Below are 23,933 nucleotides of genomic sequence, written 5' to 3'. Positions count from 1 at the left end.
AAGGTCGGGGCATCTGTAGCGCTGGGCCACCGGCTCCTTCTCCAGCTCAAGGAGGACTACAAGCACCTACCAGAGCACAACTCCCTTTGCAGGACAGCGTTTAGCCACAGCTTGATTTGCACCTCTTTAAACCTCCTTGATTTTGGCTACAGACCTGTGTGCCGATGTGTTACAGTAGTTTGGCACCACCACTGCTGCCAGCACAGGTCTGGCAGTGGCCACCTCCGTGGCTTGGCGGGTGCATGGCAGCAGTAACCCTCCTTGGGGAGGGTGGCAGGCCAGCGGGGATCGCCCCGCGGTGTTCTGCGTCCCAGGGTATGGCGTCCAGGGCAGCAGCGGGGGCGAGAGGATGGGTGACGACTTCCCTCCGCGCCGTGCGGAAGAGCCGGGAGCAGCCAGGCTCATCCTGCAGCTCAACCTCACCTCTGCTGCCGTGGCGCGGGGAAAGTCTGGGCTTTTATCTAGGACAAAGGGGCTGCCAACGTTGAGAAAACAACAGAGCAGAATAATAAAAAGGGCAGTTTACTCTTTGCAGAAATGCTATTAAATATTCTTTTTTAAACTTAATAACAGAAAAGAGAAGCTGAGCTGAAAAGCCCTGTCAGGCAATTCAGATGGAGAGCTGGTTCCCTCTCGTGAGTGAGACGCAGCTCGGTAATGAGGCTCGCTCTCCTTGCTTCGCAGTGACCCCTCTCACCCACCTCGTCGCTAATGAGCTTTGCAAATGCGGAAGGAGGAAGGGGCCTTTGCTCACTAACGCAAACACGGATTGGCCCAGATATTTGTTTTCCTAAGAAACTCTTACATCACTTTCAGGCGTTGCGTGCTTTTACCTTCAAAACGGTCTTGCTCGCGTTGACTTTGCTCTGGGTTTGCCTGGGACAGCGAGTCTTGTTGGAGGCACTTTGCTCCTGGCGTCCTGGTGGGACAAGGCAGCGGGGGCCAGAAGAGCTAGGTGCTGCCAGCTCGGGTCCGGCGAGGAGGGCTGTCGTGGGCTCCTGGAGGTCCTGGAGCAGGGATTAGGGATAGCAGGACTCGTGGGTTCTCTTTCCAGTTTTGCTTCTGCCCTTCCATGTGAGCTTGGCTGATAGCATTTAACAGGGGAGGACAATTCTCCTCTGAAAACCAGGTAAAAATAGCACTTTCATACGCAGCATATCTGTTCCCTATGCATATTCAGTGTCCTTTTTGCTGACTGTAATGACAAAAATGAAGACCTCTCTGCGTTGCCGGTGAGGCTGAGAGAAGGAGGGCCAGAGTCTGGCTGGCTGTCAGCAAAATAGGTGCGCAGTCGCAGTCGGTTCTGCCTTTACAAACCTGGTGACAGCAGAGGGGCTGCTGCTTTGGGGCTGTGGGCCAAACTTAGTCTGCAGAATCTTTTACATCAGTGGTAACGCACAAGAAGACAAGAACCCCAAGTTTTCTTTCTAATCCAAGAACAGTTTGCAGAGCTAGCTGTCACAGAGAAAGTAACTCGTTCATATATAAACTGAGTAGATTTGCAAGATGGTAGATTTATATTTGGTAACCTCCTCTCCATGGCTTTTCAGGACAGACCAGCAAACTGTAGTCTCTCCCTACCTTGGCTTTCCAACCATCTTTTCCTACCTGTCCTCTCAGCAGAATGGTTTAAGTTCTAAACCCACATTCCAAATGGCGAGATTACCTTATTTATTTGTTGCTTGTCAGTTTGATCCTTTAATGAACAATGTCCTAGGAGGTTCAAGTAGGTTCCTTGGCTGCCAATGTCTACAGGCCATGCTGATCTAACATGGCAAGTCACAAACAGTTTCTTTTCAAAAGCTGGCTAGCGATATGTAGAATCTCTTTTGCCGCCCTGGTCAAAATCTATAAATCTCCTTTTTTTTTTTTTTTTTTGTCTGAGTAGTGCACAGTAGTAGTTCGGCTGCTGTGGTGGTGCCTTATCTTGCTGGTTTTCACCCTGCACAGAGCAGCTGCTATGGATGGATTGGAGAGGAACTTGTCACCCATGATTGCCCAGACAGAATTATTGGCTGAGTTACCTATCGATTTTCTAATCATTTTCAGACACACACCCCCATCCTGTGTCACTGCCAAGGCAGATCACAAATTGAACTGCAGCTGGATTGATGTGGGATTGATTAAAACTCACAGTAGTTATTGGTTCTCTGCTGCCTGAGCCAGACAAATCAATGTCAGCAATAACAGATATGGTTCTCTGTAAAAGGCCAGAAAATACAGAGCAAGTGCTGTTTTTGTAAGCCCACCTGGGAGTCCGGACCAAGCTTTCAGAGCAGCCCATAGAGTTGAGATTAGCATGCATCTGTGTTTTGTTTGTTTGTTTTTGTGTGTGTGTGTGTTGGGGGGTAATTTCCAACTGTACTCAGTGTGAGGGTAAGAACCTTTTGGCACCCAAAGGGGCTTTAGCTGTGTCTTAATTCTGATCTGTTTGTGGAACATTGTCTTGGCTGTAAACCCTCTGCCACCAGGTCTGGGCTAGATCCTTGGCTGCTTTATTGCACCAAATAGTTGCTCCATCCACTTATTCCATCCAGCTTTATGTGAGTGATGCAGATACTACTGGGAAGTGCAGGCAGAACTTGCAGCCCAAGAGGATTGAATTTATTCCTGCTTCCTCTGCCGTATGCCTGTTTGTTTTGCTGGCTGTCACTAATTGCAAAGCTAGCTAGTTCCTCTGGGTCACCGTCCCTATCATCTTCTCCCCGAAGAAGAGCACATTCCTCTCCCAGCCTTGCCGGGCACGTACATCTCCCTGTTCTGTGCGTTGGCCACAAAAGCTTTCTGTCCCTGGAGAACTTCTTGCTACAACCCAGTAGCTGGCTAGAGAGCTGGCTCCCCAGAGATGGGGAATGTGGATGCAGAGGGAAGAGAAGAGGGGGTGCTTTCTTCTGCAAATTTAATGCTGAGCTATTTGCATTCCATAATTAACGTATTAGAATGCATAATTACAAACAGAAACAAAGCATGCTTTCTGGTAATTAAAAGCCAAACTGGAGATCTGTATCTCATGGGTCATCTCGATCAGAGTGCAGCTAGGATAGCGAGGGCCTTTTGTGGCCCACTGACTCAGTCCCAGGGAAAGTGCCATCATCTTCCTCTGCAGGCTGGTGAAGACACTGAGCTCAGCATACTTGTTCCAGGGTGATGGTCCCAGGTAACAGCTCCAAAGTACTTCTGCTGAAACCCTGGCTGTGATCCTGCGGCTCCTGCTCACTTAAGATCCCATCCAGTTCCCCTTAGCCTCCCTGGAAGATCTATGAACTCCAGGAGGAACTTGCACAGGGCCCTGCTGAAATGTGGCAGTCTTGCAAGCACAGACCTCTCTAACTCACCTTTGCAAAAAGTGCTGCCCATGCTCAACAGCCTCCCAGCCTGGAGGAGGACAGGAGCTGAGAAGTGGATGTGGTGCCATGGGGTGTACTGAGTTGTTTGCAGTCAGCCCCCGGTGTCTTCCAGGAAGGTGCATTTCTGCCACTTTGCACAGCTCTTACGTTGCCCACAGACTAGGAGACTGCAGTAGATGGAGTATTATATACATGGGTTCACAAATACAATTATCCTGATCTTGTTTCCCAGACAGCTCAGCAGTGAAGTGCACAGGTTGTTCTAAACATCCCCTCCTCCTTCGTATTTATTCTGTATATGTATCTAGAAAGCATTTGCCTCCCTTACTTTCTGCTTGCTTGTGCCTCGGTAGGGCTGTTGCCTGCCACCCCTCTGCCTTTTCTGCTATGCAGAGACAGCCATCTGGGGCCATTGTATCTTGCTCTTTGGCTGGAAGAGCCTGGTACCTCTCTGCTTTCACTTGCCTCTGTGCCTTGCCCCTGCTTCAGAGCCTACAAGGAAGATGCTGAGGTTTTTGAGGTCCGTACTAGCCTCAGCAGCTGAGTTGAGGGCAAAGTAGCCGGAGAGAGTAGAGGGGGATGTGAGACATCGCTGTTACTATAGGTTGTGCTGAAGCAACATCGACACCCCTGCAAGCTCATACCAGCCAATGGCACTGTTTTTCTAGGAAGTAAATACAGAACTTTTATCACTTGGATGGGGTGGTCCAGGACTCCCTAAGGGATGTTTCTAATATCCCATGCAGAGAGGTTACCTTCTGAGCAGGCAGGTGCTGATGGGCAGCTGTGGGCAAGGCTTGGCAGCCAGTCTCCTGTTGGGCATCTGCCTGTGATGGCAAGAACGGGGTCTGGGATCTTCTGAACTTTTGTTAATATGTACAGGATTTTGCTCACACGGAAAATTGATTTTCTTTTTTAAGCACGAAGGATAGCGGTTTTATAACCTTTCTTCTGCTTGACAGAGGCCATTTATAACCTCCCTTCATCACTACCTGTACAAGCTCCAGTCTAACTCATCTTCAAGAAGTTCCATAATGCATTTTTAATTGTGAGCTGCTTCTAGACAAGATTTATCTATTTTTTTCAAAGACTAGCCTTTTTGTTGTTGTTTGTGTGCGTGCATGTTTGGTGAAAAGGGAAAAATAACTAGAGTAAAATAGAAGAATGCTTTCATCTGGGTGACAATTTATTGATAGCATTTGCTACCTGTTGGTTTTTATCTTTTGGGATGAGGAAAACCAGCTGGGGAGCTGAAATTAAAACTCAGAGCCAAATCCCTAGCCTGTATGAATCAGTGTGGTTCCCTCAACTTTGGAAAACTGTTCTGTTTAGTCTCAGCAGAGATCTGTCCTCCCCCGGTCCTTCCTCCGCTTTTGCAGAGAGCTAGGCAGCACCAGGGGCTCATCCTCACTGCAGCTGCCTTCTCCAGTGGGATGCCACAAGATGCTTTTGGAAATGACTCGATATGACTCTGCAGTTGTTAATAAAATATACTCGAAAACTGAAAGCCGTGATAAATTCCAGAACAAAATCCCTCCTTGGTAGAGGTGGTCTCTGCCCTCCCTGCCGTAGCTGGATGTCAGCCCCCATAGCTCCCAGGCATTAGGATGGTTATGTGGGACTTTGCACATCACAGAGGAAGAGATGATAAATGTTAAGGGTTTCTACAGCATATTATAGGGCAGGTCATCACGATTAGCCCCATGCTGGCTCAAAGCTTTGTAGCTGTGTAATCTTGCTGTGTTGGGGATTTTGTCTTTCTCCTAAATGAGGATGGTGAGAACAGTTTTTGCAGCAGACCAGGCCCTTCCTGAGATCCTTTCCTCTTCCTCAAAAGTTGGGCAAGTTGGTGCAGGGGAGTGGCTGTCTGGGCTGTCCCATCGCTGGCATGTCCGTCACGCATGGGACAAATTTAGCTCCTTTGGTTGCCAACAGAGTTGAGCAGAGCAGCCACACGCCAAGTTCCTTTGGTCACAGGTTATGCCCTGTGAGGACAGACAGCAGGCTGGGACTCAGAGGTGCACGTGGGGTGCACCCGTTACTGTATCGTGTGCCCTCTCTCATTGCAGTGCCCCGAGGGCCTGAGACCCATGAAGGATGGCACCGGTTGCTATGACTACTCCAAAGGGATCGACTGCTCCGATGGCTTCAACGGCGGCTGCGAGCAGCTCTGCCTGCAGCAGACCCTTCCTCTGCCGCACGATCCCTCGTCCAGCACCATCTTCATGTTCTGTGGGTGAGTCTCCTACAGCATGCTATTTTTTTCGTATTGGCAGCTCAATACTTGGTTCCTTTCTCTTTCCCTGCCATCTGTCCTTCAGTGCCACCCATGCCTTCAAACAGGCAGGTCTTGCAAAGGATCTGGGTGTGCTGTGTGTGCTCAGCAGAGAGGTTAGTTGTGTAGCTGGAAGGGGCCTTGTTTGTGCACGTGCACGGCTTCCAGCAGTGAATTTAGGCACCTGGTTCGCCTACAGGCAGGAGTGTACACGGGTGCGAGAAGCAGCATGAGCAGATGGAGAGATGCACCTTCCTCATCTCTCCCACTAGGACTCTGTGGCTGTCAAGTCTGATCTCTGACTCACTGTGAAGGTATCAAACAATTGTATATTACATGTTGGAGGGGGAAGGCGGAGAACTTTGTTTTCTTAAGAGAATATATATATATATATATGTATGTATGTATGTACACACACACATTTCTGCACTTTTCTTAAAATAGAGTTTCATCCCTGTTTTTTTGGCCAGAATCCTAAAATCCTACACAATTTAGCATTTTTGTCTAAGGAAAATCTCCCTGACTGCAGTATGTTCTAAGAGGAGCTCAATGATTATCTGGCTTTATACTGTACAGCCGCAGAAACAGCGATCCATCACGCACGCTGTCCCGCAAGCAGCCCTAGTGCAGGGGCTCTGCAGATCATATCAATCTGCTGGTTCACACACGTCTCATCCTGCTCTTGCTGGTGCACAGTAACCTCCTCCACATCCTTGGGGGAAGAATCAGGGCCAGGGAGGGGAAAGGAGTCCTTTAGGGAAGGAAATACTCACAGGAGAGGGTTGTAAAAAGAATGGGCAGGAATGGGAAGGTTTGTCCATCTGTCCACCACATCCCTGTATCACCCTGCTCCGTGATCTCCTGCACAGACTCCCTTAATGGGTACGCAGGGAGGCAGGTGGAGACCCCTCGTGATGTGCTAAACGTGCTAGAGTGAAAATGAAGCCGACGAGCGTCTCCAGCCCAAGAACCAGCCCTTGACGAGTGCAAGCCACCATTGGGCTGAGGCAGCGTGGTGCCACCAAGGTGAAGGGGAACAGATAGGTAGCACCCTTTAAAGGACACCCTCATGGGCCAGCAAATGGGGTAGATGCTTCCTGTCTACTGCAGCATCAAGCTTTGTGTCCCAGTCCTCCTCCGTCTCCCTCGGGCCCTCCCCAGGGCACTTTGACCTGCAAGGAAATATGAGTCATGGGCCATGCACAGTGAGGAAGCAAATTCCTAAAAGTAACTCGGAAAGATCTGTCAAGTCCTGATGCATCCAGGTGCTCAGGCAGCAGAGATCTTGTGCAGCCCCAGCTGCTCACTGCTCCCTGAGGGGCAGCTGGCTTTATCAGAAGGATTCTCTTTTTCTTTTCTTTTTTTCTTTTTTACTCATGCTTGTTTATCTTCCTTTTTACTGTGCTTTGGTGCAGAGGGATTGAGTTGCTAGGAGAGAGCATGTTGCTTCCGATGTGACTGCAAGGTGGAGGGTTGGAAATCCATGTGGGCACAAGCAACCTTCCTGGCGAGGGTCCAGTAACTCATGGGATGGAGCAGAGGGCAGATTCATTAGTCATGGTACTACTATGCTGGCAGCTGTCAAATGGAGCTGGTTCCTCACCTGAGAAGCCAGGAGCCTGTGCAGTCATTGCAGGCAATGTGGGGAACAGAGACACGTGCTCATGTCACACGTGGGAACCTGAGGCACATGGTGGCTATGTGATCCTTCTGAGACCATGCAGGAGATCTGCGGGAGAGTTAGGACTTAAATCTTCTGTCCTCAAGGACAGAAGGATTTTTTGGTCTTTCTGTAGTCCTTTTTCAAGGCAGAGCTTCACTTTGGGAACAGGCAAGAGAGTGTGACAGATGGGTGGGAGATTCATTTGCAACAGTGTAAAGGGAGTAAAGGAACAGGAAAGGGGAGTATGCATGGCTAAGCGTGGGATTCATGTTAGCAGAACGCTGCCTGTTGCTGGGGAGGAAGACAAGGGAAGTAGAAGTTTCCTCATAAACTGAGAACTGTAATGCTGAGAAGACGACGGGAGAAGGGGAAGGGAAGGGCGGGAAGCAGGACAAGCACACACACAGAAGATAGCAGTGGTATCTGTGGTGTCCTTAGCCAAGTCACATCCCTACTGTTTGCCTCAGTTTCCCTTACTGTAAGGTAAGAACGTATTTTGCCCACAAAGTGCTTGGAAGTGGAGCCAAGGAATAAAAGAGCAACCGCTTTGGAGCCGATTCCTTTCAGGAAAGAATTTGTTGATTGCTGCTATGTGAAAAGAGGGATAGTGTCTCGGGATTTCACCTTGTTCTGGCCTGGTGGAGTGTTAGTGCCTGTCTTTGTAGCAATATTGGAGGGCATGAGCTGGGTTGGAGCTGACTGTAAGACTGAACCAATGATGAGCTCTCTGCTCAGTTCTGCTCCCCGGTACGGTGGTCTATCTAACATAGTTTGTGATGCTCCGCAGGTGTGTCGAGGAGTACAAACTGGCCCCGGATGGCAAGTCCTGCATCATGTTGTCCGACATCTGTGAGGGCCCCAAGTGCCTGAAGTCAGATGTGAAATTCAACGATACTCTCTTTGGGGAGATGCTTCGTGGCTATAACAACAGGACACAGCACGTTAATCAAGGCCAGGTGTTCCAGATGACTTTCAGGTATGGCCCAATTCTGCTTGTGGTTTTGAGAGCATCAAGATGGGCAGATGGGACCAAAGGTCCATTAGCGCAGAAAAGGTCTGTGACACATAAGGGAAGAAAACCAGAAGAGGGCAAGTGTGAATGGTTTTTCTACTGGTTAGCAGCAGAAAGTTAGCAGTGTAGAGCCTTCTTGGGCCAGTGTCTGTCACTTCAGCTGAGCATTTGATTACCTTTTGGGTTTTTATTTTGGGTTGTCGCCTAATCTTTTGCTGAACTCTATCTTTCATGTCTGCAACATCCTGTGACAATGAGTTCTGCCATTCAGTTGCTCGCAGTATGAAAATGTATTTCCTTTTGCATGTTTTCAGCCCATGTGGGAATTTTATTCAGTGTCTGCAGTTACTGTATTGGGAGAAGACTTGAATATAACATAGCAAGAAATAACTGTGATGCAGCAAGGTGAACATCACGCAAGAATACAAATAGCAGTTACATAGTGTGTTTGCAAGCTATATTCTGAATGTATTTGGAGTGCAGAGGATCAGATGTTGGTGGAGAGAACAGGATTCCAACTGCCCAGATCTTTCAGTGCTTGCAGATGAAAGCTTGCTGATAATCGCTGAATTTAGGGATGGAAAATCAGTAGATTTACTACTTCAGTTCCACTCAATAGTGTCATGGTTTCATTGAGTGAAAACCAGCCTATGAATATGCCTATGAATTTCAAAGCAGCCATGCTGATTACTACCAGGAGAGGATCCTGTCTTATACTCTGCAGCCTATACTGCACCTGGACAAGGCTCGCTCTTGCACAATGTCTCCAAGTGAGCTGAGTGGTGTTTTTTTTTTTTTTTTTTTTTTTTTTTCCTCCCTATTAAGGCCTTGAGACCTCATTGCTGCCTCTGATTCTTGCTGAAATTGTGGGTGCTCATCCCCTTTGGCCATGTTGTTTTTCTGGGTACTTTTTCCCCAGCTGAAGGTGAAGTCTTCCTGGCTGAACTCTGGCCTTTTGCTCTCTTGATGGGAGGTGAATTACTGGCTGTACCAGCTGAAAGGCATTCAGAAAGCGGTAGCAAGCTGAGTGCTTGGAGCCAACAGATCAGCAGCCTTTGCTGGAAGTGAGAATTGACAGAATGTGGAGGCAATTTTCCCAGTAAGCTCTTTAGTTTCTCTCCCTCCCATATGACAAGCTTCAGTGGGTCCTCCAGGGCAGAGCCAGACCTACAAAGCTGATGATTGTGTTTTTCTTTTGTTTTGTTTTTTTGCTATAAGCTTTATTTCTTGTTGTTTGAGCAGGTTCAGGGGCTTCAGAAAAGCCACCCACACCCCAAACCTGTCAACTGGCAATGCCAGACTTGGGGTCCCCGCAGATGAGAACCAAACCGAGCTCGTGTAGCTACTCTCTCGACAATAAACCTCCTTTTGCTGGGGCTTTAATTTTCTCTCCAGCTCCTCTAATAGCCTGGCCTTTCCTTGCACTGTGCAGGAGCTGGGGGATTTGGGGAAGTCAGCTTTCCTCTCGCTCAGACAGGGCTCTGATTGAAGAGCTGTTTTATTGCCGCCTGAAAGCAAACACGTCTCCCGACTGGGGCTCAGGGATGCCGAGACGGACGCGTTACTTCTTGCCTCCGCAGGAGTCGGGACGGAGTCTGGTTTTGACAGGAAAGACACTTCAGGAAAAGGACGACAAACGGGAGCGATCAGCGCCAACCGCTGTTCACCTCCCGCCTCCCCCTCCATCGCTTCGGTGCGGCGGAGCAAATTCTGCTTTTTAGCCGAGTGGGTCGCACGGAGTCTAGAAAGCGCCGGTCTTTTTATCTGTCCGTGTCAGGTATCTGTGTCGCAGGATTTTTGGAATTGGTGAAGGAAGGGGTTTCTTCCCGCTCCCTTCAAGCTGGGCCCGCGGCAGGATTTCCTCAGCTGCTGACCCAAGGGCTGCCCTCGTCCCCTTTGCTCTCCTGGTAAAACATCTGCCTTCTCTTGGTTACATCTTCCAGGTGTCAGAGGCCAAAGCACTTCTTGTGGCTCTGGCATACAGGTTTTCAGGTTAAAAAGAAAAAATAAAGAAAATCAAAAGAAAAGGTTGCTAGTGGTACTCCAGCTTTTCAGTACAGCCACGGTGGTGGTGCACGGATCCTGCAGGAAACTCTGCACCCTCCCCGTGGTGTCCATGCTTCAGACATGAATGAGCTCTGGGTCTCTGTCCTCATTTCAGCTGCCAGCTCATCTCCCGCCACAGACTGCTTGGGTGATGTCTGGGATATGTTCAACTAATGGAAGCTTTTGCCAGTTTGTGCAGGCAGAGCCAGGTCCTCAGCATGGCTTAGCTGTGACAAACAGGATTTTCATTGCCCGGCATCAGCCGTGGGCCTGGTCCTGAGCCCAGCCGCTGTGAGGAGTAGGAGAAAATGGGTCTGAAATGAGAACAACCAGCAAAATGGCAACGGAGAGGTGGACAAGAGGGCAGCTGAGCTGGCGGGAGGGGTGTGAGTACTCCAGAAACAATCTGCTGCATCCACTGAGAGCACAAAATAGAGTTTGCAATGGGAGCGCACGATGGTGCGGGCAAAGCTAGCCTGTCTCCCTGCTGCTGTGTCGTGTACCCACGTATGATGTGCTGTGACGCACGTGCACAGCGGAGCTCTGAACCTGGAAGGGGACGGTGTGTCTTGCTTTAGAAATGTTCTCCGCAGCCTGGAAGGTCAGTGCTGCCTCTGGTTTGAATTTAGACAGTTGGCTCCAAAAGTACTGGCTAATGATGAGGAAGGCTTCCTTCCCCTGTGCGCGTGGACACGTGCGCTCGGTGTCCTTCCCTGCAGCCAGGCTGCCCGCGATGTCGGGAGGGTTACGCCGCAGAAGCGCCATTACATCATCTCCTAACAAGGGAAGAGGAGGAGGTTAATGGAGGAGAAATTATTAACTAAAAGATGTAATTTGCCTCTGATTTTCATAGATATTCAAGAACCTCTCTGAGCATTAAGACACCAGCTGTTAGAGAAGCCCTTAATTTGGTGCATTTGAAACATAGCAGGAAGCTGCCTAATACCAGGGATTAAAAGCCTGTTTCTGCAAAGTAGGAGCAAGAACCTGCCATCAGAACAAGGGGCTGAGTATTTTAGAGGGATTTATAACCACGGGATCCTTTAGCTATGCAGATATGACAGTCCTTTGAATGGTGTCTGCTTCCCATGTTGCCGCATCTTCAGTGTCTTTGATAAATAGGATATTCTCAATCCACCAGGCATGTCAGCGTGGTGTTGGGAGGAAGCCTTTGTGCTGCTAAAAGCTGTATCCTTCGCACGGTGGCCTGGGCAACCCCTGTCAGTTACAGTGGTTTTTCCATCCTGTTGGGGCTGGATCGGTCCCTTTGCCATCCAACATGCTTTGCAATGCTGATTAGCGCCTCTGCCCTTTGGTTTATTAGATAGTTCTGCTGCCCATCGTGCAGCATGATGTTGGGATGGAGCCGGTGCAGTGCAGCCTGCTTTACTTTGTCCTGCCAACTCAAAAGGACGGGGGATATGCGGTGGGCACCCTTAGGGCGCAGATCGAATGTGGCTGCTGCTTTGATCCCATGCCACGCCGGACTATGAGCAGTGAATAGAGTAGCATGCGTTTGTCTTGAGATCTTAAACGTGAGGCCAGTGCGCTGTTAGGGTAAGCGCTGAGGGAGAGTAGGGTTTGGTTGGTTTGTTTTTCCTCTCTAACCCCTATCTTTGTATGCAAGGGATTCAGGGAGCACGCGGACAAGCATTTTGGTGGCATAGCTCGGGAGGTGGTTAATCCCAAGAGAAGAGCAGAGGAGGAAAATACTGGCCAGTAGAGCAGCTGCGGCCAACGTCCTCGTCCTCATGACGGGCACTGGCAGCGCCAGAGCAGTTTGCATTGGTGTGTGCTGTATATCACGTTGTATTACACACCACAGCCTGTCCCTGCTCGCACATCTCTTCCTGCTGATGCCAAGGACCCTCTGTCCCTCCGTCGGTGACAGCGAAGCCAGAACCGAGCAGCTCAAGTTCGTTGCAGAGTTGTCAATCAGGAGCTCTGTGTATGTATTCTAATAGTGAGGTGGCTTAATCACCATTAATTATCACGGTTGCTTTTGCCCACTGTGGTGCCACCTGTCTGCTGCAGAAGTCCTGCTAAAACCCTGTTTGCTGACGTGGGTCAAACCCTGGCACCTGGCAGCACCTTTGCCCTGTACTCTGGGGCTTAATTCCAACTGGTAGCAGCTGACTGCAGGGAGGAGGCTGAAGCTGGTGGCAGCTTGGAGGGAGCAAGGCCTGTGCCCTGCGGTGACGCTGGGCCGGGCACCGGGCGTTTCTGGCTGGGAGCAGATGAAGGCCCTTTAATCATATTCCAAAAAAATCCAGTTCACTCCTTGCGCTGAAGTTCTTGCCTTGCACAGAGAACAGTCAGAGCCAGCTTCTTTCTTTCTCTTTTGTTTTGCCCCTTTCTTAATTTTTTTTTCTTGCTAAGAGGCTGTGGAATATTAATAAATAAGTGGAACTGAAGCTGATCTTCAGGAGCTGATTCCAGTCGCACCTCGTGGTTTAGCCTGGAGGCTCAGCAGTGGATCCAGCTCACTAAAGACTAGATTAGAGCGATTTTTTCCCCCCCACTGCCTCAGGATGGGGCGGCCTTCGAGCCGCATACTGTCCCCGAATCGCTAGGGGATTATTTCCGAATGGCTTGTTTGTTAGTTCCTTATCTGGTTTGTGCCATCACTTTGCCAGGAGGGAATAGAGATTTTTGTTTAAAAGCTGTTTGCAATTTCAGCCTGTTGCTTTTATGCCGTTAATACGTAAAAAAAACCCCGATTACTACCCGTGGTGCCAGCTTTACTTGCCGGATTATTAGCGCGTGGCAAATGGGATGGCGGAGCGAGGTGCGTGCGGCTCTTGCGGCGCGGCCGAGCACTCCCCGCCAAGCCGCCCTTCACCCAAAATGTGGTCTTTTCCCTTCCCTGCTTTTTTGCTTTGCCTCTTGCTTCCTCACCAGCACCCGGGAATAAGTCGCGTTAACGTTGTCAGGCAGCGCACCGGGTCGCCGAGCTGACGCGGGGGGAATTGTCATAATATTGATGGGGAGTTTGGCAAGTTAGTTTTAAATCTGTCACTCTTTCCCCTCGCTGCTTTCTCGCTCCTTAATAAATAAATTGGAAAAAAAAAAAAATAAGTAAAGGCGGCGTGGCGCGCTGATGGCTCGGCACTGCGGCCGCCGGCGGAGCAGGGGAGCATCCCTGCCCCGCGCCGCTCGCCCCCGGCGCCCGGGCGAGGGTGTCGCGGTGGGGCCGCTCGGCTCGGGGCTCCTCGGCGAGGACGTTCTTCTGCCCCCGTAGCATCATAAATGAGAAGCCTGTAACTCTGTTAAACGAACACTGTTGATTTCCCCCCTCCCCTTTCAAGCCGCTGAGTGCAGCGCGATGGGGCAGTTCATTACGCCTGTGCCAGCGAGCGCTGCACCGCCCTGCCCCCCAAAAGGTTTTTTTACCTGTTGCCCTTCAGGCCTGGGTAACGGATAGACCTCTTTTCCAGTGGCTGCCTTCCATTTCATTCTTTTATTATTATTATTATTTGTTGCTGCAGTTCTATTACCTGTTTACAGCTCCAAAGGCTCGGACGTGTTAGTTGGAAGCAATGATGTCTTTCCAAGCCAGGCTAATGCCTCAGGCCTTGGTCCTAAGTGGTGGACCCAAGTTGTGCCAGCTGGAGCAGGTAACAGGGTCTTTAGCAGTTTAGCAGCTCTATGAAGCTGTTCTAGGAAGCAGAGATGTCCTGCTCTGCCATGGCAGGAGCCTGGCCGCGTTGCGACTGTCCTGTTCTCCGTGACACGTGGTACCTTGTAGCTCTCTGAAGGTTCCCCCATGGTGTCACCGAGCCGTTTTACCTCCGTCCTGTGTTCTCAGCCTCGCAGTGCTGAGGTTGGGACATCCTCACTGCTTTTCATGGGTCTATCTACCTTTTCAGAAACCATAACAGGATCAGACAGATACAAGCACCAGGTACTTAAGTTGGACTTATGATCCAGAGCGGTCATCTTGCATCTGTGCTGGTCAGGATAAGCTGTTGAGATTTTTATCAAGCCCAGGCTCTGAAAGGTTAGTGCAGTCCGCACAGCGTCCCATCATATAGGTTAGGACTGCGTCCTGCTTACGGCAGTCCTGCTCGGGTTCAAAGTTAGCATCCCACAGAGAAGGAGAACAGATTGTGCTGCTTTGAACTGGTATTTCCAACAGTCTGCAGACACAAGCTTCTGCACTGGATTGTCATCATCTTTTATTCTTGTAGCAAAATAAAAGAAAGTCTGTTGCAAATGCTACCCTACAGACAGTGCAGGGGTCCAGGAAGGAAAAGATGCTTTTAAAAAATACAGGTTGAGATGTTTGTAGTAGACCTATTCTAAGTTCTGCAAGTTTTCAGCTTCCTTCTGCACCTGGTGTTAAGTAGGGCTTAACCTCCTTAATGGGCCAGCTCATCCTCCATGAGCGTGGGCATGGTTGTCACACCCTCCTCCTGCTCCCGCTGTTGCGTTCCTGCTCCCAGTGTGGCCCAAGCTGCTCCATTGCATTCTAGTTTATGTAGGCAGCAGGTTACGGGGCCGTGGCATCTCTCTCTTGCTGTCTGGCTGTTGCTCTCGACAGCTCTGCAAGCCCCTGCATGACCCATAGGGTAGCTTCTGCTGTGGGCAGGAGGAGAGATGGCTGGGGTAGAAGCTGCCACCAAACTGGAGCCCTAGAGCAGCATACATCTGTGACTTGGGCTCCTTCTTTGGCTCCTCCCGAGCCCCAGTGGTGCTAGGTGGTGTTTGAGGGTGCGATGTACAAAGAAATAGGTAGATGTTAGGGAAAAAAAAAAAGAGTGCAACCAACCTCCCCACCTCTATGGTGAGGCTGGGGAGAAGCCACACTGCTTTCACCTCGGGTCATGCTTTTAGAGTAGGCTTTGCAGCCATGCAAACTGGTAACTTAATTTTTCACCTGACAGCTCAGGCTCTGGAGAGGGGCTGGGCAGCAGGAGGAGGATGCCACGGTGTTGGCAGGGCTTGTGGCCGCTCTCCCTCGGCCGGCGTGGGAGGTGCAGGTAACGTGAGGTGCTCAGCACCCCCGCCTGCTTTCCTGAGCACCCGGGCTTTTTGCTGTATTTAATTCACAGCAGCTCCCTGCAGAGGAGCTTGTGCTACCGGATCAAATCTTCCTCCTTCAATACCGCCACGTGGCGGCATCTGGACGAGTCTTGAGCGAGAGCTGCAGCCTCGCGGCTGCCCGAGCACGGTGCGTGCAGCTGAAAGCGGGTGCTCGTGCTCAGGGCAGAGCGGTCGTAAGAGGGAAGAAGCCTGGTGCTGTGGCCACCTTGAGTGTCCTCGCACGCAGAAGGAGACCGGGGTGCAGTTTCCCCTGGTGGCACCGCCTGGGCGAGCAGCGACAGCCGTGCTGGCGGTGTCGCATCGGTAAAAGCCGGGGCGGTCGCCGCTCGCCCCCGGACCCAGAGCTGGCTTTGCAGCTCTGCCCTTGCGTATGGCGCCAGCCCCCAGCGAAGTCACCCGCGGGCTTTGCTCGGTGTGGGAGCAGCCCGCGGCGGCGGTCTCCTTTCCCCGAGCGGCAGACCTGCTCCTTGCCTAGCCAAAGGAAGCCGGGGAGGTGCTTTCTGCGCCCGCCCCGAGCCCTCGCTCCCGGCTCCCTCCCCCTGGGCCCTGGCAGCACGTTTGTGTCTGCGCAGATGTTTGTATTCGTTGCAGCTGATGAAAATATTCATTATCTTGTTAGCTGCTGCGGCGAAGGAAGTTCATATTTGCATTTCCACAGCTAATCACGCAGCACAAACAGAGCCCGTCAGCCAGCAGCGCTAATTGGGCAGGACATGGATGCGCCGAGGCAGGGAGCCCTCCCTCCTGCCCCTGCTCGTGCCGCCGGCACAGGCCCTGGGGGCGGCGGGGGCACGGGGCCGGAGCGAAACACCGGGGCCGCGCAGGCTGGCCATTGAGGAGAGGCGGCAGCCGGGGCATGCGGGAGCCGGAGATGGAGGAGGGCTCCGGGAAGGGCGTACGGCTCGGGCAGTGTTAGCTAGGTTCACACGAGGGTGGGGACGAGCGCTGGCCCGTGTGCAGGCAGGAACAGGCGGTGGGATGTCAGTCTGTGAAGGTTTCCGGGAAAAGCCCGTGTGCTTGCATATGGGAAGATTGTGTGTGCTAGCCGGGAACATCTCCTGGGGCAGGAGGTGGGTCCGAGGGATGCTCATCCTCTGAAAGCCGTGCTGATGACATGCAGGTTCCTCCTGCAAGGAGCATGCCCTGCTGTCACACAGCCGACTGGTGTGCTACGCATAGTGCTGTGATCTTCGGGGGACATCTGTGTCCCCTGCCCAGCAGCTGGGCCAATGTGTCAGGTGCTAAGTGGTGGTTTTTGAGCCTGCAGTATGTGAAAAGCTCATGGTGATGCCATTGACTTGAGGGCTTAGTGTGAGGAAATGGTGAAGATTTGACATAAGGAGCATAAAACTGTATAGAAGAGAGAAACCAGAGAGCGGCATTGGGCACTTGCAGAGCAAGACCAGGGCTCTGCTCACCTGCTCAGTTTGACCCACATCAGCAAACTGGGTTTTAGCAGGACTTCCGCAGCAGACACGTGGTGCTTCGGCACCGTGGCGGGCAAAGACGCAGGCCTGGTGTGGGACGCCGAGGCAGGCATGGACGTGTTGTCTGTGGATGCACTTGTGTTGACCATGGCGCTTCCCTCAGAGACACAGTGACTCCTGCTGTCCCCTCCCAGTGTCGCTGCTCCTCCCCGATGCTCAGTACTGCAAAATTTGGCTTCACCTTTACTAGCTCCCAAGGCATCTGGGAGGTTTTCTCTGCTTCCATTACATGGGGAGAGACAATCCAGCTCCAAACTGGGGATGGGCTTACTGACCCATCAGGTCTTCCCACTTCTGACTTTCATGGTTCTAATTATATTTGGTATTATTGCATAGTTAATCTGTGCTGTTAGGAGAAGTGGCAGAGATTGGTTTTATAGTAATAACAGCTCGCTTTTGTGTAGTACCTTTCCTCCTGGGAATCCTTCTCAGCTTTATAGCTTTACTGTGGGTGCAGGCTTGCAGACAGGAGTAGTTTTTCCCTTTTCCCTCTCCTAGCTCAGGGTGCAGAGCGTGTTAGACAGGGAACAGCAAGGGCTTGGCATTCACTTGGAACAAACAAAAGTAAGTGTTAAATTCAACTGAAAAGAGGGAAGAGAGTGAGGTGTGGGGGTTAAGGGAGGGTTATCCAGCACGCTATGGACGCTTCTTTGGTGGCTCCCAGTAGCAAAGGCCTTGCTTTTGTGCTCTGAATAAAAGACGCCTCCCCAGAGCAGGATGCTGCTTGCGCCATGGGCATTGCTCCAATGGTATCTCTGGGGAGAAGGCCAACACTTGCCAGGCTGTCATTGCTGCTCTTTGCTAGTGCTGAGGCTGGTTGTTGGAGATTCACCCCATCCAGCATGACTTTAACCTAGCAATGAGAATCCTTGCTCCAGGCGATGCTGTTGCGATCAGGCACTAGCATGGGGATATCTGAGCACTACGGCTTCACAACGTATCTGTGCCAGCTGTGAGCCATGCTTGCTTCAGCGTTAGCAGCAGATCTTGAATGCGGTCCTCAGTGAAGTAGAAAATCTTGTCTTTTCTTTTTTTCCATCCCAAGTGATTGCTCCAGAGACTGAGGAATTGCCCTCGCATCTTTTGCAGTGTAACTGTGACCTGAAGGCGAATGCTAGGTCTGGTTTGGGCCCTATTAGTTGAACCAACTGTCCACCAAAGGTGAACACAGAGCTGGCATACAGGTTGTGTTGGGAGCTCTCCCTTCTTCCTGCCACATCCGAGCCACAGAGCCTGTGTGTAATCCAGGAGATCCACTAAAACTTCTACTGCACCTGGTTACTGAACAATGTCACCTAGCCTGGAGTGCTGAGCCATGGCCCAGCACTCAGAAATGCAAAATAAGCAGTTGGTAGCAGCCCAGCGTCGGTCGCGCTTGTCCCTGACCTCGCAGCAGTGCTCTCTTGCTGCTCTGACTCCCGCTCGCCCAGCGGTGATTACAGCTGTGCGAGGAAGCTGCAGCGTGTGTGGAGGAGTGTCCCATGGGCTGTTGGGCTCAATAACAATTTTCTTGAGATTAAAGTTCAGGGCATTTGTGCCAGTTCATTTCTCCGCCAGCAGCGTACCGAAAGAGCGGCGTGGCTGGTGAAGTGCCTGATGCGTGCAGAGCAGCGGGAAGCAGACGCGCCTCTGTCCTGGCTTTCCAGGGCGCTGCGCCGTTTGCCAGCTGTACCGTTACCTGAGGCAGCAAGCGAACATCTGGGAAGCGTGATGGCACTGCCGCTTGTCATTGGGAAGCCTGACACCCCTGGATGCGAGCAGGATTCCCCCTTGATGGCAGCTCTGAAAGGAGCTGGGAGGCAGGAAGCAAAACGAAGGTGTTCAGGCAGCCTCGCCCGAGCGCTGCAAAGGGCAGAGGAGACTTCGCTCTGGCCTCCTGAGTTTGTCTGGGGGATTAAAAAGAAGTAAGTTCACTGCAGGTGTCGTCCCTCTGCCCCGACTCGGCAAGTGCATCGTTTCATGGCTTCCATAATTAACTTCACACACGGCAATGCAACTTTGCAGACGCAGTCGCAAATTTTAGCTAATTAACCGTATGGCCCGGCTGCCTGGCAGAGCCGGGGGGATGTGCGGCTTATGGGTGCTACTCTGAGCGCCGCCCAGCCCGGGGGCTGCCGCTGCCTTCCCTGCACCCCCCTCCCCTCCCCGCGGGCGCAGGAGGCCCCCCGGGAAGAAACGCGGCTCTGCAAAGCGGCTCGCTGCCGCCCGCCGGCACCGTGCTGTGACGGTGGGAGCGCGGAGCAGCCGAGCGGAGCGCGTCGGACCGCCGCCGCGGCGCCGAACCTCCGCTGCCGGCGGAGCCCGGGCTGCTGGAGCCGTCCCTGGCTTGTGGGGCGCTGCTTTGGGGACGCTGGCGCGGCTGGAGCCCCCGCTGGCGTAAGGCAGGCTGCCCGCAAGGGGCGGCGGGAGCGTTAGCTGCAGCGAAACGACTTTGGCGGAGCGCCAGCGTGTGAAATGTTGGTGATACTGCGGCCCTGCCGCTGCCTGTGGCTGTTTTTCCTCTGCTTCTAATGACTAATAGAGAGAAGACAAAACAATTTCTGTTAGTTTCTCCCACGCCGCAGTGGGTTTCTTATTTTCCAAACCTCATTAGAGTTTGTAATACCACGGTGGTAGTCAAGAGCAGTCCGAATCACCCTGGGGGAAAAGAGGAACCGAAGAGATATAACGTGTAGCGCAGTATTAACGCTGCTCCTGGCTCATTTCCAGGGTCCCTTCCAATTCCTGTCCAAACTCTTATGCCTTATCTCCATCTTAAAGGTTAACAGTGAAGCTTAGCGGAAAAAAATGCTTACGATCCCAGATTGTGAAGAGAATAGATGTGTGCGCTGAGCAGAGAAGTGGCTCTGCGTTTATGCTGGAAATGCAAATATTATTTAAAAGACAGCGCTTGCACTTTCCGCCACACTGTAGTTCTAGTGTCGGTTACCTGCGAATAGCTGCTGGTGTGACAGGGCTGGCCAAAGAGAGGCGGCAGGCTTCGCATGGCTGTCTTGGTAGCTGTGCCCGAATCCTGTAAGACCTCGGTATGTGTCAGGCACCAGTCTCCTGCAGGTTCCTTGGGAAAATCCAGAGTGTAGTCCTGGCTCCACCGGCATGAGTGGGAGTTTTGCTATTTTTTGCCTCAATACAAATAATCCTAATGAAACGGTGAGGAACGGAGCTGTTTGGGCAACATGTTTGAAATGATTGCAAACAGCACCCAAATGAACCCTCACAAGAGGACCCACAGCTTTGGCTCAGCTCACCGCTGAAATAATCTTTTTGGAGGAGTAATCCAACTAGGCTTTGAACCATTCGAGCATAGGAAAACATCCCCAGTTCATTTCATAGTGGCTACTGCCTGGTGGGCAGAAGCTTCAAGAGTTGCTTCAGGAGGTCTGTCTGTCTTCATGGCACCTTCCCATCCAAATTGTTAAAAAGCTGAAACTTGCTGAGCTTATGGAAGCCGACAAGGTCAGACCCCTCGGCTGTCAGCGACTGCTAATGTAATGGAGAGAGACACCTTGAACAGCAGATACTCCTGTCAAGCACTAAGCAGCTCCAGCTCTTTGCGGACGGACTGATTTCTGATCAAGTCACATCAGTTGCTTGGAAGTTTCCACAACTGGCCTATCAAGTAGGGGTGGCATGGCACAGATGTGTCCTCCTAGCCCTCTCCACCAGGTTGCAGGCTCCAGACAAGGCTACCGAGTCCAAAACCCAGCCAGCCCTGGGCTGTGACAGAGCCACTGCCTGTCTTGCTGGAGAGAGAACCATCACGCTTAATGCAGCGTCATGCAGAGCTGCAGGTTTTCATGGCTGGTTGGTGGCTGGTTGCTTGTTTTGCTTTTGGAAAAGGTGGAGAGGAGGTGTGTGTGGGCGTATTTTGGGTGAGAAGCCTATGTTAGCCTATCCAAGCTGAACAGCAGTAAAGAGACAGTAACTTATAGATGTGTAATGTTGGGTCAGATATGTTTATCCTGGGTCATATTCCATAGCTTTCTTGCTACTTGTGAGCAGTCGTTGACACAAATAGCTCATCAAATGAGGGAGTCTCTGACAGAAAATCCAAAGGGCTTGGAGCCTGCGCTCTCAAGAAGGAGGAGGGTGTTGGTGTGTGCAGTCTGATGTTTTGGGCTCTGAGCCTGATGCTGCTAAGAAAAGTTAAGCAGGTTTTGAATATCAGTAATTGTTCTATTTTCTGCACCAAGTCTCTTCTTCCACCTCGTATACGCATGCTTTGTGAAGGATTAACTATCTGATAGGTGTGAACTTCTAGGAGCAAGTTCTGCCAGAGTTAGAGGCAAATGAAAGAGTTTGCCACTCTGACCCTTTTTGCTAAGCAGGTGTGTGCCTGCTTTTCACCTTAGCCTTCTCACCCAATCATAGTTTAGTGACTTTTCTTAAAACTTCTTCTAGGAAATCACCTTTGAGCTTTTAGGATAAGCATGGTGAAATTTCAATCCCAAAGTGAGCAATCTGTATATTTGCAAAGTTGTATAAGGGGTTGAAAAATAGAGCTTAGCATGAATTTCCTCTTGCAACCATGACTGCATAATTAAGGCATAAATCTAGTTTGTATACCTTAATACTGCATACTACATATGCACGAGGCGTTGCTGTGGGAACTATGAGTTTTCGAATTTGTTTTTACTCCACACTGTTTCAGCAAGTTCCCAACAGACACTCCAGAGAAAGAGAGATCCACAGCCTACCGCAAGATTTCACCCACAGGAGACTCAGTTTAGTAGAATAAATAAATAGCTGTATAATGGCGAAGAAGGGGGATCGGGACAGTGGGCAGGGGGGTGGGGAGTAGGAGTAATAAAAGATGATAGATGGGAGAGGGTGCTGAGGGCGCTGTTAGAAGGGCAGTCACCTTTGCTGATGGGATCACTCCCACCTGGCAGTTGTGAGGACAAGGTTGCAGCTGGGGTTGGTTCTCTCTGGTTTCATGGGTTTATGTGTTGCGATGAATCATTGGCAGCCTTGGTCACCGAACTGGTGGTGCAAGTGCTGCTCTCAGAGTGTGGAGGAGGCCTGACTCTGCAGAGCAAGGGAGACTCTGCTTCATAGTGGAGGAGTGTACCTGGCTCCTTGTAAGGCCCACTCCCTCCTTTGCTTCCTGGGAGGAGGCTGTGAGCACCAGTTGCACTAACAGGTTTTTCTCTCAGCTTCCCCTGGAGATGAGGGTAATGCAACTGTCTGGCCACGTGTGTGTTCACTTCTTGGCTAGTGTCAGTAGCAGACAGAAATACTCAGAAATACTGATATTGCTACAGGCTTCTTGAGCGTCAATAGCTGGGAAGGCAAGAGTCTCCTGAGGTCCCACCGAGAGAGTCCACAGCATGGCATACACCGCTTGTAGGCACTAGCATATCCACACAGAAAGTCACCTGAAATGGAGCTGAGCTTTGTCATCTCTGCTGTTCAGAGCAGCTTGTTGGTGGTGGATCTCATCTCCCCATCTGAATGGCTTTTCCATAATTCAGGAAGGGAAGTCTTTCTTGCGCCCCATTGCTGTTCTGTCTCTCGTTCCCTCTGCAGATTCCTGTGTGTTTGCTCTAGAAACAGCTTCAGGAGAGCATTTGCCTTTTCTCTGTGATTGCTTGTGTGTCTGTGGTAGTCAGTACCAGCGGGGTTTCTCTGAGTGCTTGTTGGTGTCATCTGCCCAGAAGCAGGCAGTGTGTTGGGCATCACACCTTTTGAGTGCTTGCCTAGCTCTGCTGCTGGGACCTCTCGCTGCTTAGCTCTGTTTGATGTCCCAGATCCCTTAGCCTTGACATGTTGTGTAGGATGACAGAGTAGGGCGACGGCAAGCAAAACTTGCGGTGACACTCTAGTGCATCCGAAGATGACTGCAGTGGCTGGAGGAGGGCAATGGTGATACGACACGTTGCGGCGCACTCTAAAGCTGCAGCAGCTGAGAGGGCTTTAGTGCTCAAGGAATGTTTGGAGATTGCTTGTGGGAAAATAAAGTTTGAATGATCCACTGTTTCTAGAGGATGGCGCTGTCCAGCTGAGGTGCACAATTCCTGAGGAGCTAGTGGGAAGGGATCCGGCCAACCCAGGAGGCAGATTTGACAAAGGCGGTGTGAAGAATCGATTTATCGGTTCAACAGCCAAACTAAAAAATCAGCAGCATCGTAGTTTAGATTACCATGAAATGATTTTTATGTTCTTGTCAGTTAATGCAGAATGGAAAAGCAGCAGCAGTCTCAGTTTGGACTTGACTTTAGTTAAAGCAAGGCATTTTAGCACCATTTTAGGGAAGGAGGAGGAAGGGGAGCCTGTACCCCCATGTTACCCAGCAGTGCAGTGGCAACAGTGCTTGTTGAATTTGTGGTTGTAATAACCACAGGATTGTTAAGGGTTGTAATGGCTGCTGCCCCTGAGTGCCATCTCCCCATCAAGCGTTTGAGTCCTTTGCACGGTAGTGTCAGTGCTACATGCACCGTGCTGATGGAGGAGTTGAAGGCAGACCCATTCCAGAGGCTGGTAAGTCCTCCTGATGCCGGAGGCATCATAAGTTAAGGAGAAGCATTGCTTCCTCCATCTCTGTTTTGCACACACACAAACAAAAATCTCTGCTCAGACTTCACAACAACTTCAAACTGAGTTGACAAATAGTTTCAGGTCAACCAAAATGATGTCTTCTGGTGAATAAGCTATTCACTGTCATGAGTCTAGAGAGACCTCTCCATCTCTGTTGGCTCCCAGAGGTTCAGTACTACTTCCACCACTAATTTCATTTCAGCAGGCCTGTCGTTGCTGTCCTGGCCCTCCATGTTACTGCCAAGTGCTGCTCCCAGCAGAGCTCTTCCGGTGGTGGCCACAGGAGACCTCCTCGTTTTTGAGTTGAGCAGCCGGTTGGTGCTGGTATGCACCAGCTGGCCAGGCCTTCTGGAGGTTGCAGTGGTGTCCCACTGTCCTGATGGTGTCAGGCAGGTTGGGCACCATCGGGGCAAATGGGCCCCACAGGTGACCATGCTCTGAGGAGGACACCATTCCCACGGACAGAGTCAGACTTGGTGGGTCCTAGCTTCAAAGTCTCACGCGGCCTCTGGCTGTTCTT

General features: G+C 51.1%; 1 protein-coding gene across 1 annotated transcript in view; it reads left to right on the top strand.

Moving 5' to 3' along the window:
- Positions 1-23,933, top strand: part of ASTN2 (astrotactin 2) — a 410,202-nt gene that overhangs the window by 235,040 nt on the left and 151,229 nt on the right. The window contains exons 12-13 of the mRNA XM_062590667.1: positions 5,417-5,583; positions 8,073-8,261. Of these exons, the coding sequence (XP_062446651.1) occupies positions 5,417-5,583; positions 8,073-8,261 (356 nt within the window). The remainder of the gene's footprint in view (positions 1-5,416; positions 5,584-8,072; positions 8,262-23,933) is intronic.

This window comes from Rhea pennata, chromosome 18 (genome assembly GCF_028389875.1).
Source record: "Rhea pennata isolate bPtePen1 chromosome 18, bPtePen1.pri, whole genome shotgun sequence".
NCBI lineage: Eukaryota > Metazoa > Chordata > Aves > Rheiformes > Rheidae > Rhea > Rhea pennata.
The sequence above is the reverse complement of the archived record's forward strand: the minus strand, read 5'-3'. Positions and strand labels throughout refer to the sequence as shown.